The 15,459-nt window shown below is 43.8% G+C and overlaps 2 protein-coding genes across 2 annotated transcripts in view; both read left to right on the forward strand.

The window, feature by feature from the left end:
• The first annotated feature begins 883 nt into the window (after nucleotides 1-883).
• Nucleotides 884-6,410, forward strand: MRPS34 (mitochondrial ribosomal protein S34). The gene is made up of 4 exons (XM_018552355.1): nucleotides 884-1,077; nucleotides 3,165-3,368; nucleotides 4,960-5,002; nucleotides 6,083-6,410. Exons 1-4 carry the CDS (start codon nucleotides 964-966, stop codon nucleotides 6,373-6,375), a joined length of 654 nt encoding a protein of 217 aa, XP_018407857.1. The 5' UTR covers nucleotides 884-963; the 3' UTR covers nucleotides 6,376-6,410.
• A 2,418-nt stretch (nucleotides 6,411-8,828) lies between these two features.
• NME3 (NME/NM23 nucleoside diphosphate kinase 3) overlaps nucleotides 8,829-15,459 on the forward strand; it is a 9,331-nt gene continuing 2,700 nt past the window's right edge. The window contains exons 1-3 of the mRNA XM_018552353.1: nucleotides 8,829-8,940; nucleotides 12,443-12,573; nucleotides 15,245-15,346. Of these exons, the coding sequence (XP_018407855.1) occupies nucleotides 8,895-8,940; nucleotides 12,443-12,573; nucleotides 15,245-15,346 (279 nt within the window). The 5' untranslated portion in view covers nucleotides 8,829-8,894. The remainder of the gene's footprint in view (nucleotides 8,941-12,442; nucleotides 12,574-15,244; nucleotides 15,347-15,459) is intronic.

Here is a 15,459-nt window from a genome sequence, read left to right on the forward strand (position 1 = left end):
GTTTAAGTCAACAGAAATAATCCATGTGCCACTTTCTGGAAACACTGGCCAACACCGAAGGATGGGCAAGGCTGACCATCCAATCATTAAAAAATTAGGAATGTAAAAAATCTGCAGGGAGTGGTGATTAAATCCTTTCTATATACACCCATGAAGCCCCTAAATATACCACAATGACATAAGATCTATTCTTACAGATCTAATCAGTAGTGAATAATGCCATGTTGCCCACATTATATACTTGGATCATCAGTAACCTTATTTTTAATTTTCATTGTACAGTAGATACTGTGCATAAGAAAATGATATTAGCTTTGGTACATTTGCTGAACTAAGCCATACTTTATCTTTATTTATATGTGTGATTTGTATTTAGTCTTTGCATAGGTGTGCTCTGACATTAGCTCAGCAGCAGTCCATGGTGGCTAACAACCTTCCTTACAGGACTGTCATAAAAATAAGACAAAGCAGCAAACTAAACTACCACACTAGACACCTCATACAAGACAAAGCCAGTGCTATCATTATCTCGTTCCCTGCACCAACACCTCATGATACCAGCAGTACACCCAAATCCTGGACACCACCAGCTGGACCCTCAGGGCTTCAACAAAATGGCTCCAGCGCGACTGACCGATAAGGAAACGTGTCGATCTTCGATTGCATCACGTAGACGGGAGCGGCCATATTTGTTCTGGGCATATTTGCTTTAAAAAAAGTGCATTTTTCACATTTTCATGTGATATTTGTAAAACATTTACGTCTAAACACAGCAGTTAGCAAAAAGTCCTGATTTGGTTTTATTATCCTGATAAACGATCTGGACGCGCCGCTGTTGCTTGGAAATATGATCACGTGAGACGGCTGACAGCTCGGAGACGTCAAGAAAGCGCGACATTCCTGGACTTAGGGGGTCACCCTCACGTGTGTAGCTTTTCGGTGTGAGGGGCATCGCTCGTAATCATGGGGCAAAAGAAGAGGTTTAGAAACATTGCCGAGATGGCCCGAAAAATCCGAGCCTACCGGGAGCTGAAGAACCGACCGCGGGAGTCCCAGCGTTATGCTTTGGACTATGAGGTTACTGTCACCCCCTCTGTCCTCTCCTGTACAGGGCTGTATGAGGGTAATGTCCCCTCCTCTGTCCTCTCCTGTACAGGGCTGTATGAGGGTAGTGTCCCCTCCTCTGTCCTCACCTGTACCAGGATGTATGAGGGCAGTGTCCCCTCCTCTGTCCTCCTGTACAGAGCTGTATGAGGGCACTGTCACTTATCTCCCCTCTCCTGTATAGGGCTGTATGAGGGCAGTGTCCCCTCCTCTGTCCTCTCCTTTACAGGGCTGTATGAGGGCAGTGTCACTTCTCTGCCTTCTCCTGTATAGGGCTGTATGAGGGCACTGTCACTCCTGTACAGGGCTGTATGAGGGCACTGTCACTTCTCTGCCTTCTCCTGTATAGGGCTGTATGAGGGCACTGTCACTCCTCTCCTGTACAGGGCTGTATGAGGGCACTGTCAGTTCTCTGCCCTCTCCTGTATAGGGCTGTATGAGGGCAGTGTCCCCTCCTCTGTCCTCTCCTGTATAGGGCTGTATGAGGGTACTGTCACCCTTTCTGTCCTCTCCTGTATAGGGCTGTATGAGGGCACTGCCACTCCTCTGTCCTCTCCTGTATAGGGCTGTATGAGGGTGCTCTCACTCCTCCTCTATCCTTTCCTGTGCAGGGCTGTATGAGGGTAGTGTCACCTCCTCTGTCCTTTTCTGTACAGGGCTGTATGAGGGTAGTGTCACCTCCTCTGTCCTTTTCTGTACAGGGCTGTATGAGGGTACTGTCACCCCCTCTGTTAATGTCACATCCACCCTTTATATCATTTACAGAATGCTGCACTGTACAAACATCACTTGTATGCACCCAACATAAAAACATATCACAGATGTATCGCAGGGCTTTTAGAACTGACTAGGGTACTAGCCCGCTGGAACACGTATAACCATCTAAAAGAAGAGGAAGAAGTTGAATGACCTCTTCTGTAAGCAAATATTGAGCATTCATTTTAAATCATCTGACAAAACAGCTAAGAAAATGCTTATGTATAATGACCATGCAGGCCCTTAAAGTGTGACTGAGACCAACACTTTGAAACTAGAGTGGGGAGGGATTTGAACAGCTGTCAGTTTTTATTGCTGTCTGTGTCCCCGTTGGAGAGATTCACCCTCTCAATATTTCCTGGTGACCATTATCACTGAAAGTGAAAGAAAATCCCAAATTTTAGGTTGCCACCAAAACAGGATGGGAAATCTTCCAATGGGGACACTAGTTCTGGTGAACCTGCTGACCAGCAGGGATTTCCTCTCAGTTCCTGTTGTGGCTATCGGACAGGAAGTGAAGGGAAATTTCCCCAATGGAACACAGATGGCAAAAAAAAAAAAAAAGCTGACAAGGGATATAACCCTCCCTTAATCTATCCAAAACTAAAATTTAAAAAAAGCTTCAATTCTACTTTAATTATGGTATAACAAATATACCTTTGTGACGGAGAGTGGCCTTGCACCCCATTGGGAGTGGTGCCTGTTTTTATTGCCTATGTCCTATTATGAGTTTACTGTCACTGGTGACAACCTGCCTACAAAAAAACACTCACCTTTTCCTACATTCTTCTTCTCAGGGCAGAACAGTGCGATGTTACTCTCTCTGGGGCTAGAAAATTTGCAGTGTTTTATCCAGCAAGGAAATGACACTATAGCAACAGATGAGCATTTTTGTTTACCTCTCTAGCATTCCTATTGCTGGTGAATTGTGGCCAACGACCGGATCGCTAGTGCTACATAGTCCTTATTGAGAGCAGTACTGCAAACAGAGTTATACATGCCTTGCATCCTAATGCCTGGAACCCTAATACATTTATCACTGGTGTGCTATAGGCCTATCAGTGGCCAGAGAGATGCCCTTCAATCCTGCTAGCTGGCCTTTATTTCCCCACGTTTCAAATTCTTCTGTTGATGTTTCTAGTGCTGGTCAAAAATTAAATAGAGGATTTCATTAATGTATGAAAGAGCTTTTCTTTCTGATGCTTTCAGATATCTTTTGGCATTGTACTAAATCTCTATATAAAGAAGGCGGCACCATGACTGTGTTACAAATATATATCGCACTGTTGTCTCTTTTTCTGTAGACCTTGACCCGGCCTTTTACTGGTAAACGAATGCCCGTCCTAGCTTGGGAGGATATAAAGCATGAGAAGCGGCTCTTCACTCTGCTTGCTGGCCTGAGATCATTTGGAATTGGAAGGATGGTGACCAAGAAGTCTTGGCTGGAGAAGTACGATGAACCTTGCTACTGGACTATTACTAAAGTCAAAGTGGATTACACAGCTGAGGTGAGGGGGGTCAAGAAGGTCATGATAGGACAGGTTAGCGTGTAGCACTGACCGCCCTGTATGGCTAGCCACCACATGCATAGTGTATTAGAATCATCAGACTCTAAAGGACACTTCACATACAGACAGTCTGGACAGCCTGTATGTTGTGGCCATTCTTACAGGTTAGAAGCTGAGGTGGCATCCTGAGTAATATGGTGATGTGGGAATAATATGGGGACCTGCAGGAGCACTGTAATTTAATTGTGCAGAGTTTTTTATTTAAAGTAGTCTAAATTAAAGGAGAACTATGGGGTCAGGGCTTTTCCCCATAGTTCTCCTTAGGGTAACGGGAGGACACAAACTAGCGTCCTCCTGTCACCCTAAGCTCAGTATACCGCGAGCTACAGCTCGCAGTATAATGAGACGCTGCAGCCGGAGCGGATCCCGACATCGATGTCGAGATCCGCCAAGCTGCGTGAGTGACAGCTGGCTCTGCCTATCTAGAGGCAGAGCCAGCTGTACCCTCCCCCGTCCGTTCCGCCAGTCAGCGCTGGTGGATCGGAGCGGGGAGGGGGGAAAACAACCCCTCCCCTGTCACGGCAGAGAGCCGTGACAGGATCGAGAGGTGAGCGAACGCCGGTGTGTGTTCGCTCACTTCCCGATCTACTGAGCCGACCTGTGACAGTCTCATTGTCACAGGTCGGCTAGAACTATGAGTTGAGTGAAAAGCACTCACCTCATAGTTCTCCTTTAAATAACAAATACAACATTCCTAGCTCTTTCACCATCATCTTCCATATAGTTCAACACGTCACTATTTTTACAGGAAATAACATTTTTATAAAGTATGCTGACACAGGTTCAGCTATAACAAATGATTCAGCGTAGTATATAAGGGATGAAAATCAATAGATTTCGTGAACTGAGGGCTATTGATTTCATGATGGATGTACCAGATACATTCAGCAAAACTTAGTTAAACCCACTGTCTGTACCTAGAACATTATACAATGTTATCCACCTTTTATAAGTAATGTTGTTTCAGAGATGTAGGTTTAAAAGCAGTAAAATATTTAAATATATTATGAAAGGGACAGATTATAATTTAGTGTATTATTGAAAGATTACTAGCTCAGCGCATGCACATTAAATGAGGTTTAAGGGGTTATTAGTAGTAATCACAGGAGAATCCTACCGCACTCCTTACTGGTATGTCCCTTGCGGTGGGTGCTGTAGTGACTGCGGATGGCGCCGCTTCAGATTCAAGTAGTAAAATAGTTAGTAGTAGTCAGCCACATTCAACTGGACATGTTCGGTAACATTGAAGACAGTACACAGCTTGTTCAAACCACTTCAGTTCTATGTTTAAAAATGGAAAAAGAGACTTGGATAAGGTGTGAGCTGTCTTCAACATTAAAGAACAAGTCCAACTGAATGTGACTAACTTCTACTAGCTATGCCATGACCTTGATTAATGAGACTAACTACTACTAACTATACCATTACCTGGATGAAGGAGAACCTTCAAAGACACGATTGATAGATTGCATTCTTTGATATTCTCTAGTGTTTCAAGACATTATATTTACCTTGTGTTTGTGTCTTACAGAACATGGACCATGGGCAAGCTTGGGGTCACTTAACATATAGAGGTAGGTCCTAGTAATCAAAACATAATTATAAAAAAAGGGGACAGGCCTTTTTAAGGTACAAGGAAACTGGTAAAGTTTGACAAAAATTAATTCTTATGCCTGAATGATTCTTTGCCAGCAGCCCTAAAATAATGTCTTCTCCCTAGAGAAATATGTGGAAGTTTTCTTAAAAGGAAGTGTTCTTATACATGCTTTGTGATTATCCCTTCCAGCTAGTCTTGATCTAACCCAGGGAGCATGTACATGAAGAAAAATCTTGGGGAGGCCATTTGTTATATGATGCTGTTTCCAAAGAACCTGGTGTCTTCAGATAACTATCTTTCAAGAAAAGGGAGGTTTTGCTGGTAGGACTCTTTAGGAACCCAGTGCAGCTTTCAAACAACAGCAACTAGAAGAAAACATTTATTGTATTTGGAAAGATTTTACAAAATGTATTGCAATTACCTTCTCCTCTAAAAGCAACCCAAAAGATAAGCCAAGCCCAATGAAGACAATTGACCATCACTTAGATCCGCTTGTTTGACAATTAATGGGCATTAATATGGAGTTTCCCCCTCACCCAGTAAGGCTGGGTTCACACCTAGGCGTATTGAATATGCGCGTATGTCGCGCGGTTCGCGGAACGCGGATTCGCGGTAAAAAAACGTGCGACAAACGCGCATTTCCGTGGGCTACTTGGCTGTATCCCAATGGAAACGCGAGACCAAAACGCCCCAAAGAAGTACATGTACTTCTTTGGGCGTAGGCCGTTTTGTATCGCGTTCGGACGGGCGGAAATACGCAAGGTGTGAACCAGACCCATTGAATACAATGGGATTTATATGTTTGAGCGTTTTGTAGAGCGTTCGTCGAGCGTTGAACGCGCTACAAAACGTTCAGGTGTGAACCAGGCCTAAATGGAATGATAAGCTGTAGAATTAACAATACCCTGTTCTAAAACCACCCGAACTCAATTATTTGGGGGTGTCTATATAGCTTTGGCCATATAGTATATTTCTCATTCATGTCATAAGCAGAGACTGTTTCAGGTAAAGTGACTTGGTGATTTGATATTGTTTCTCCTCTTGTTGATTCACTCAGGTAAAACAGAACCTGAAGAGCATGAGATCAGCAAAGTCATGTACCATGACTGGCGTCTTATACCACGGCATGAAGAAGAGACCTTCAAGGATTTTATCCCTCTGCCGGAACCAGAACCCATTCGCTATGTGCCATACCCACCCCTTCTAAGGGCTATTATTCTGGCTCAGATGCAGAAAGAAGGAAAGCCTTTAATAGAGCCCATGCTGGACATTGGGAGGTTCCTTACAAATGAGCGTGAGCTCGAAAATGAGCTAAAAGTAAGAAGAGCCAAACTGGGGACACCTGTGTGATGAGGGCCCAGTCCTCCACTACTGCCTAGAAACACGGATTCATGCAGAGTTGGTTGCCAGAATGAGCTACAAGTCAGAGTGGCAATGTCGTCCCATGGCGAATAGAGTTATGGGCTTTGCTCTTTAAGGGTTGCTTTCAGTTAACAGATCTACTGAGAAAAGACTGTACAACCCCATCCATAGATAAAAATGATCATTTTTACTTAATGATACCTGTGTTAGTTCTTCCTGTCATTTGATATTTACTGAGCTGTAATAAAACTTTATATAAAACTATATCATCTACGTGCTACAGATAATTTAAAGGCAGATCATATTATATCATGTGTATGTACTGTATACATTTGTATAGATAGATATATAGAGAGAGCGCATAGTGGTGCTCAAACTGCACAGTGGGCATCCTAAGATATATCCCTGAATTACAGCTCCACTTGTCTCCCCAGTGCAAAGTTGGAGCCCCCTTAAAAACATAGACTTCCAAGTATCAGGAAAACTAAAACATTCCCACCCCCTCCCTGTCTCCCACAGGTTGAATGCTCAGTGCCTAAGGGACCAGACACTGTCACATGGGGGGTGTATGATGCAAGTGTGTGCCTAGACCATTGGAAGGCAACCTCCGCACTCCAGCTGTGGTGCAGCTACAAATCTTATCATTCCTGAGGCTGTCGCAGTCTTGCAATACCTTTTGGGACCTGTAGTTCCACAAAAGCTGGAGTGCCGAGGTTGCTTACTCCTGGCCTAAACTTATACAAATACATTCTAAAAGTCTGCAAATGTATTGAATCTTCATGATCACCAGTGCCATATTGGGAAGGGGGTAACAATAAAAAGGTAGAATGTATTACCATAAGGTACATGCTGTCCAGCTTCAGTATTACTTTGCTTGCAGCTTTCATTTAATATAAATAATCTGTACAAATGTTATGTACAACTTGTTTTTGTGTATAGTTGGTGAATGTGCATGTACATGGGGGATCCATATTTGCTGCTAACTTATGCTTGCTGTGCTTCCTGCTGGTAGTTGTGCACAGTTATTACAATATGTGTACTGCCCTGCCAGTCATAAGAGCAATATGAGGGCTAACAATTCTGACCTCCTATTGAACATGAGAGTTGCCTGGCTGTCATGCTGAACCACTGGTGTCAGCATTTCCTGAAACACTGGCTTTCAAGATACTGTATATCCAGGTGTCTATACTTAGAAATACATAACTGAATTCTTTGTTTGGGTCAGTGATTCAAGTTTTGAAGAATTGGTATATTCCTGAAAAAAAATGGTGAGTTATTTATTACTGTTTTATAGTATAAACTAGAGGTGCACCAAAAGGAAACATTTTCTGCAGCCCCAGTTATAAATGAACATGAATCCTCTATACTGAGTGTTCCTGTTCATTCATAACTTGTGGACGTAGTGGGGGGAATTTATCAAAACTGGTGTAGACAAAATCTGGAGCAGCTGTGCATGGTAACCAATCGGCTTCTCTCTTCATCTTGTTCAGTTAAGATTTGAAAATGAAATGGAGAAGCTGATTGGTTGTCATGCACAGCTGCTCCAGTTTTAAATATCCACCTTAAATATTTTCTGTTTTACTCAGAACTAACATGCTGCAAGTAAAGTCAGAGCTTCTGATCTCTTTGCATATTGAGGGTCAGTGTCTTACCCTTTCACATGAAAGGCAGGTACCTGGTACTGAGGACCAGTTGTGCCCATCAGTGGTGTCACTAGTCTTTTTGCCACCTGGTGTGGTGCATGCAATCAGCGCATAGGGAGGTGAATAGAGGAAACAGTGCCAAGACATGAAAATGAGGCCAGCCTCTGGAGGCTCTGCATCTCCCTGCCCGGCTCTTGGCAACCTGGGACACTCTGGCCGGCATCTCGCCCAGCTCCTGGCAACCAGTGACGTTGTGGTTACCAGGAGCTGGGCAGGAAGCCGTCCAGAGTATCCCAGGTTGCTAAGAGCTGGGTGGGGAGATATGCATACACATCTCTCTGCCTGGCTCTTGGCAACCTGGAACGCTCTGGGCGGTAAAAGGGTGGCATTCACACTGCAAACTTTGAGCAGCAGGCAGCCATGCTGCTCTGCCTGCTGCCCTCCAAATGACCCAAAGAGATGCCGCCGGATACAAAAACCTTTTTTAACCTCATGAAAGGGAAGGCCCTGCTGTCCATATCACTCAGGATGGATTCAGGCATTGCCGCCTGCAGTTTGCTTTTTGGACACAAGATGGCGCAGTGAATTAAAACCACCCACCCTAATCTAGTTAATTTCCAGTGAGGAATAATTCTATTTACTCCTACATACGTTTAGGGGTTTGTCCCTGTGACGATTTTTTTTTTATATATATCTTGTGGCTTCTAAATATATTGTGGCTTCGTGCAGTGTATATATAGAAACAGTGTATCGGCTTTTTTTTTTCTTTCTATGACCCCGGAGAGGTGGTGGCGTGCGCACTCTCGCGTGTGCCGCCGGCTTTGTTGACGTGCGCGGCCTCGGCTCCTCCTTTTTCTTCCAGCCATGATTTGCTTGATGCTGACGATTTTCGCGCACATTTTCCCCACAGGTGAGTAGTTGGTGAGGGGATTCCCCGGGAGGTGTCTGGCAGGGTATCGCGGGCGGAAGGTAGAGAAGGAGGGAGGATGTATAGCCTCAGGAAGAGAAGAAGCTACATTGTATCCACTTGCTCCTTTGACCAGAGTATCTGGAGGTATTTCTGAGACAGCCATTGGCTGCTCAACTCCACGTGACCCTCGGCGGTGATGTTTTTTGTGGCACACCTTGTATTGAGAACTTGGAGCTCTTCTGTTCTGGCATTGATGGGGAATGGAGGACAGGCCATACGAAATAAAGACATTTAGGACCTGTCCACACCACACCATAGCGCTGTGCTAAAAGCATGGTAGCTGTGTTTGGCTTGCGCTATCACATAACACAAATGGGGGGAATTTATCAAAATCTGGAGCAGATTTGCACTGCAACCAATCAGCTTCTCTGTCTCATTTTCAAATCTTACCTGAGCAAACCTAAGAGAGATTCTGATTGGTTGCCCTGGGCAATCCAGTTTTGATAAATTTCAATGCATTGCCACGCCCCAGAATGCAGGGGGAAGTTTTGTGAGCAATTGCAGTGCGTTCCAGCAGCTGCCGCTCTGGAACGCACTGCAATTGGTGTGAGCAAGCCCTTAACAATTACTGCTCATCGTTGGTAGGTGGTCTTGGAGCTAATATAGTTTAACCTTGCGGTGGCCGTACACTGTTAGGTTTTTGTCATTCGGCATGTAGACTGCAGGATAAAAATCTAACAGATCGTTCCATCCCCCCCCTGTTCTGGTGATCACCAAGTGGGGATTTCCCTCACTTTTGGAGAGATTTTCTCTCACTTCCTGTTCTGTTTCTCTTTCACACAATTTTTTTAATGCAAGTTAGTAGTGATACAAAAAGAAGATTGCTTAACCTCTTGCCGTCCGCCCGTAGTAAAAAAACGGACGGACGGCACTGCAGCATCTGCGGGTTGCCGTCTCCAGACGGCAATTTTTTTCTGCTCGCGCGCGCCCCCTAGCGGGCACGCACGGGCAGAAAAAAAGCTTTTTCTTAACCCTTGTAGTGGGGCTACCCGAACCTCAGAGTCGGCCAGCTGTCACAGTGCTCCCTCCAGCCTGTGTCTTCTTCCCTGCAGCATTAGAATGTTCCTCACGTCTTTACACTCTATAGATTTGTATTACGGGACCTTACACCGCTGCAGAGGAGGGGGAGAGAGGCTATAGGGACCAGCCTAAGAAGAAGCCGGCTTGGAGCAACGGATAAAAATGCTGGAGCTCTTTAAAGCAATACTAACGCTCAAACTTTTTTTGCAATAAAGAATCCAGAGCAAACAAATCTACATCGCCCAGCAAAGTATTTCTATACATTGTTACCCAAGCACAGTCATCCTGTTTCTGAACAGCTCCAACTCACTCAGCTTCCCTGAATTTCCTGTCAAGTACAAGATCAGAAGGGGCCGAGCGGTCTCCAGCAGATGTTCATCTAGCTTGGAGAAGAGAGCTAGGGGAGTGACTAGCACACACAAGGGTGGCTCCAAGGAACTTGCAAGGAAAAGGAGCCACCCCAAAACCAGATATCAGGACCAGTGCTCAGGTGACCATCTGATTCTGCAGGAAACAAACTTATAAACATCAAGAAGCATCATCCATTGTAAGTGATTTCATCAGCATTTGAAATAGCTGAAAACTCTTTTGACTTTAATATCACTTTAACATATCAAGTGCGGTGGTAATAGAGGCAGACATACAGCAAATTTGATTGGTTATATGCAGGGCTCGAAAATCCACTCGTCTGCTCGTCTGTGACGAGCAGACAGTGGAGCCCGACGAGCAGCTTCCAGGCCGGCCGCTGTAATTACACGGCCGGCCGGGAGCTTTACAGTCAAGCGATCGAGCGTCTATAGAGACGCTCGATCGCTTGTGTCAGAAGCTGTCACTGCCGTTGCCGGTCCCGAGATCCGCTGTGCCCGATGCGGCCGGGACCGGCACGGCTCTGTGACAGGAGATCAAAGGGAGTTCAGTACACGAACTCCCTTTGATCTCCTCTCAGTCCCCGAATGCAGGAAGTGATGTATATTACATCACTTCCTGCATTCAGTGTCACTCTCCAGCTAGAGAAGCTGATGAAGCCGATCTCTGCCTCATCAGCTTCTCTGGGGGTCCCTAGGTGACATTAGGGGTCTTGGAGACCCCTGATGTCTCCATTAAGAGGACCTGTCATGTAAATTAGCTATCCCATAGGGGGCTTCTTAGCCCCCCATGTAATAGCAATAAAGTTGTGTTAAAAAAAAAGTAATATAAAAATTAAAGAATCATAAAAAAATAAATAAAGAAGCATAAAAAAAAATTAAAAAAGAAAACATTTTTTTAAGTCCCCCGCCCCCCACATACACACGTAGATATGCGTCGGGTGCGCCTACGTGTGAAAACGACGATTGCGCCTATTGTGCTGCACAGCAAATGTCGGAGTGAGAGCAATAATTCTAGAGCCATCAATCACTGATAACACTAAACTGATGAGCAGTAAAAGCATTTTAATCGTCGCGTATGGGCGTTTTTTGCGATTTTGCGGGCTCACGCAATTTTAAGGCGTAACATGTTTGGTGTCTATTTACATGACGTGACCCCGACTTTTATGTTGTACTAAAAATATGGGTAAGAATAAATATTTTATAACATAGGGAAACTTTTTTTTTTTTTTACATTTATGTATCTGTCCCCAAAATTTTTTAACATATATTGCAAGGCTATAGTCCGGTCATGCTGACTGGTGAAATTTTTGACTGACTGGTGAGACACCGCCAAATTTTTCAAGCCCTGGTTATATGTGTACAATAACCATGGCAAAGGTACAAAAGCATATGTGCCAAAGCACGAGGAATGGCATTCAGGGACCCAAGCATTCGTGGTCATGAGAGCTATAACCCTGCCACAGAAATAGGATTAGAGATGGGAGTTGAAAATATGGTTTATGGTAGTACAATAGTGTAGCTGAAAAATTGTGTTAAAAGGAAATGTGACCATTAGTGACAGTAGTGTGTCCTGTAAAAGAAGGGACAAATGTACAGGAATAATTAAAGTGACACTAGACTCCGGAGTTAAATCTTAAAAAAACATTCAAGTACCTTAACTATTAACAAAAATGTATCTTATTTGTGTATCACTCGGCTGTAGATCCTCAAACCTTATCCGAATTGGTGCCGACACTGTCCTTCCTTCTGGAGGGTGGCTACTTTTGTTCCCCGTGGTCCCTGTGTGTTGTAAAGTAGTCACCGCTCTAAGCTCGCTCCCAGGATGGACTACAATCTCCATGCAAATAAGTAAACTAAACATGAGATTGTAGTCCATCGTGGGAGTGAGCTCGGAGCGGTGGCTACTTTACAACACACAGGGACTGATTTGCATGAAATTACATTATTAATTATTCACCTTTTTTAAATTGATATTTTTTTTTTAAAATATTGTACAATAATATGTGTACGTCAACTAGGACCAGATACAAATAACTCATCTGTTCTATTTACAGCATGGACGGGGATTAATGAGCGTACATTTTTGGCCATAAAGCCGGATGGGTGTCAGCGGCGCCTTGTCGGAGAGATCATCAGGCGATTCGAGAGGAAGGGCTTCAAGCTGGTGGCCATGAAGATGATGCACGTGAGTCCCTGTCTGACGTATAAAAGACATTTACCATAGTGACAGAGAGGACTGTCAATGTTCACGTCCAACCAATCAGATTCCAAATGGAAATGTTCTAGTTCTAGATTGACAATAAAAGGGAAGGAGGGTGCTGGGAAGTTACACAGATCATTTTATGAAAAGATGGAGCTCCTTCAAAAATGAACTCTGAGCAATCTCAGTGTCTATCAATAACAGGTACTCCTTATGCCTTGTCAGCCAATGAATTTTGATGACCCAACTAGTGTGTGTATGTATATGTGTGTGTGTGTGTGTGTATATATATATATATATATATTAGTGAGAATTAGCTCCAAACAGTAGCGCATTAAGGATGCATCCATATACGCAGGTGTCCTTGAGTTACTCTACAGAGGCAGATGGTGACCCTATAGAGGTGTTTAGTGTGAGGACACCTTATGTCCACCAATCAGCCATAACATTATGAGCACCCAGCTAATATTGAGTAGGTATGGTATTTTTTTTTTGCAATTTTGCGGGTGCACGCAATTTTAAAGTTTGACATGTTTGTCTTTTTACCCGATGTCACCCCGTCTTTTTTTTATTTGACCAAAAATATGGGTAAGAATCAATGTTTTTTTAACATAACGTAGGGAAAACTTTTGGTTCTTTTTTCATTATATAGTAAAAAATAAAAAAAACCCCAGTGGTGATTAAATACCACCTAAAGAGAGCTCTATCTGATCCCAAAAATGGTATAAAATTAATTTCAGTACAGCATTGCATGACAGAATAAATGTCCACAGCACTAAATACTGAAAAATGGCCTGGACAGGAAGGGGATGTAAATACCTGGTCTTCAAGTGGTTAAAAAGCTGGGTGATATATGCAGAGGGTAAGACAAGTGGTTAAAAATCTGACCTTGGAGCACGCAAACTCCTGCACACGACGCCCAGCTACCAGGCACTGAAGAGAGGGAGAGATGCGACCCAAGATGGTGTACAGTGCTTCGGTGCATTAACCGCCCCTCTTCACTATTCTCCATTCAGAAAATGTCTTGTATATTTTTTATTTTTTTCTTAAAGAAAACAAGACGTGTGCTGCATGGTAAGATTTTTCTACAGCTGCTCTCTGCACATAACACCCAGCTTTTTGTAAACCGTAAGTTTATTAAGTTTTCAATATAAACAAACAGGCAATGAAATTACCCACGCAGGGGACAGAAACAGACTGTAAATGCGGTCTCAAAGGACTGAACATGTAAAAGGAAGAGAACCCCCCACACAAGTCGGGTCCCTATCTGGGGGTAAAAAACACAAAGGTAGCATAAAAGCGTATCGTAATCTAAACAAAACCATATACTCCTGAAAGACCTTCTGCGTAGGTTACAAGGATAAGGAATATACTAAGATGTAAGAACAGGGGGCAATTCCCCTAAGAGCAGCAGGTGTAGGGGAAAGGAAAATAGAAAATAAAAGGTAGACAATGAAGGGCTTAACCCCTTCGTGACTGACGACGTACAGTGTACGTCGCCAGCATCGGGGCTGTTTAAAGCTGATCATGAACAATGCAAACCAGCTGGATCATGGGTCCGGAGGGCATAGGAGAGTCAAGGATCCCAAATCCTAAGGAATTTGGCATAGGTATCATGGAGCACACGCGACATCTTCTCGTTGATCAATATTGAGTTCATGCGAGAGCAAACTTCCTGAAAGGGGACCATTAAAGACTTCCACGCCCTAGCGATTGTCTGCTAGGATAGGTAAGTGATGTCTGTTGGGATGATGAAAGACCAGGAATTGTATGGTGTAAGAGGGCTGCACGTGGGTCCTTACAGACAGAAACATGAAAAAGGGAATATATCCAGCCATGAACCCTGGATCAAAAGGAAGTCAATTTGGGACATGTCCACCAAAGGTGCAAAAATCCCACAGTTGGTCACAACCCCATTTATGGCAATATGTTGGGATTACCTTTTAGCTATTCGTGCAGGGAGCCAGCACCACAGCACAAGAACCTTGTAAACACCCAGCTTTTTAATGATAGTTTACACACCCAGCGCAATGTCTAAATGATCAATCTGCCCGGAGTGCGGCTTTAAGGTTGTATTTGGGAGACAGTCTGTAAAAATCTGGAAGGCAAAGAGAATACTGCTTCTATTGAAAGGAAGTCCAGGCCAACAGCCAAATACACTGATTAAGTACATACAGTATATCTGATAAAAGATTTGTACGTCTGCCTATCCAGTTCTGAGATTTACACAGCTCTGCCACAAAACACAACCCTGATTTTTGTCTGCTGCTTTTAAGTACCACTTACAGGTCAGAGCATTCCTTCAACCTGTGACTGGACCGTAAGGGAGAAGCAGCAGACTGATGAGTCCATTATTCTCCTCTCTCTTCTTATTAGCATGTTCATTGCAACTGATTGGCTCCTTGTGCTTCTTTTCCATTACCTGCTCTGAGCTCTGCTGTACAGGGGACAGCGAGCATGCAGTGCTGTTTTAATAAATACAGAGCTGTAATAATTTGACTTTTATATTGGTTTTGAGCTCAGTTTTAAGGAACTGGGTGTGAACAGCAGTGTTTCAGACACATTGGCTGCCTGTATTGGGGACTTGTCCATCCCTGGCTATGTGTAATGTGTGTACTCTGGAGCTGTGTCTGACTTTTTCCATCTTTTCTCACAGGCATCACAGGTATTGTTGAAGGAGCATTACATCGCCCTTCGAGACCGGCCATTCTACGAGCGTCTTGTAAAATATATGAGCTCTGGACCAGTGATCGCCATGGTGAGAACAAAGTTTACCATTGTCTTGTCATCTTCTATTACACGGGAATGGCTTTTTTTTCCTATGTATATATTTTGAATTATGTAAAAATGCATACTTGAAGATTATGGCAA

This window comes from Nanorana parkeri, unplaced genomic scaffold (genome assembly GCF_000935625.1).
Source record: "Nanorana parkeri isolate BGI_ZX_2015 unplaced genomic scaffold, ASM93562v1 scaffold85, whole genome shotgun sequence".
In the NCBI taxonomy this organism is placed as follows: Eukaryota; Metazoa; Chordata; class Amphibia; order Anura; family Dicroglossidae; genus Nanorana; species Nanorana parkeri.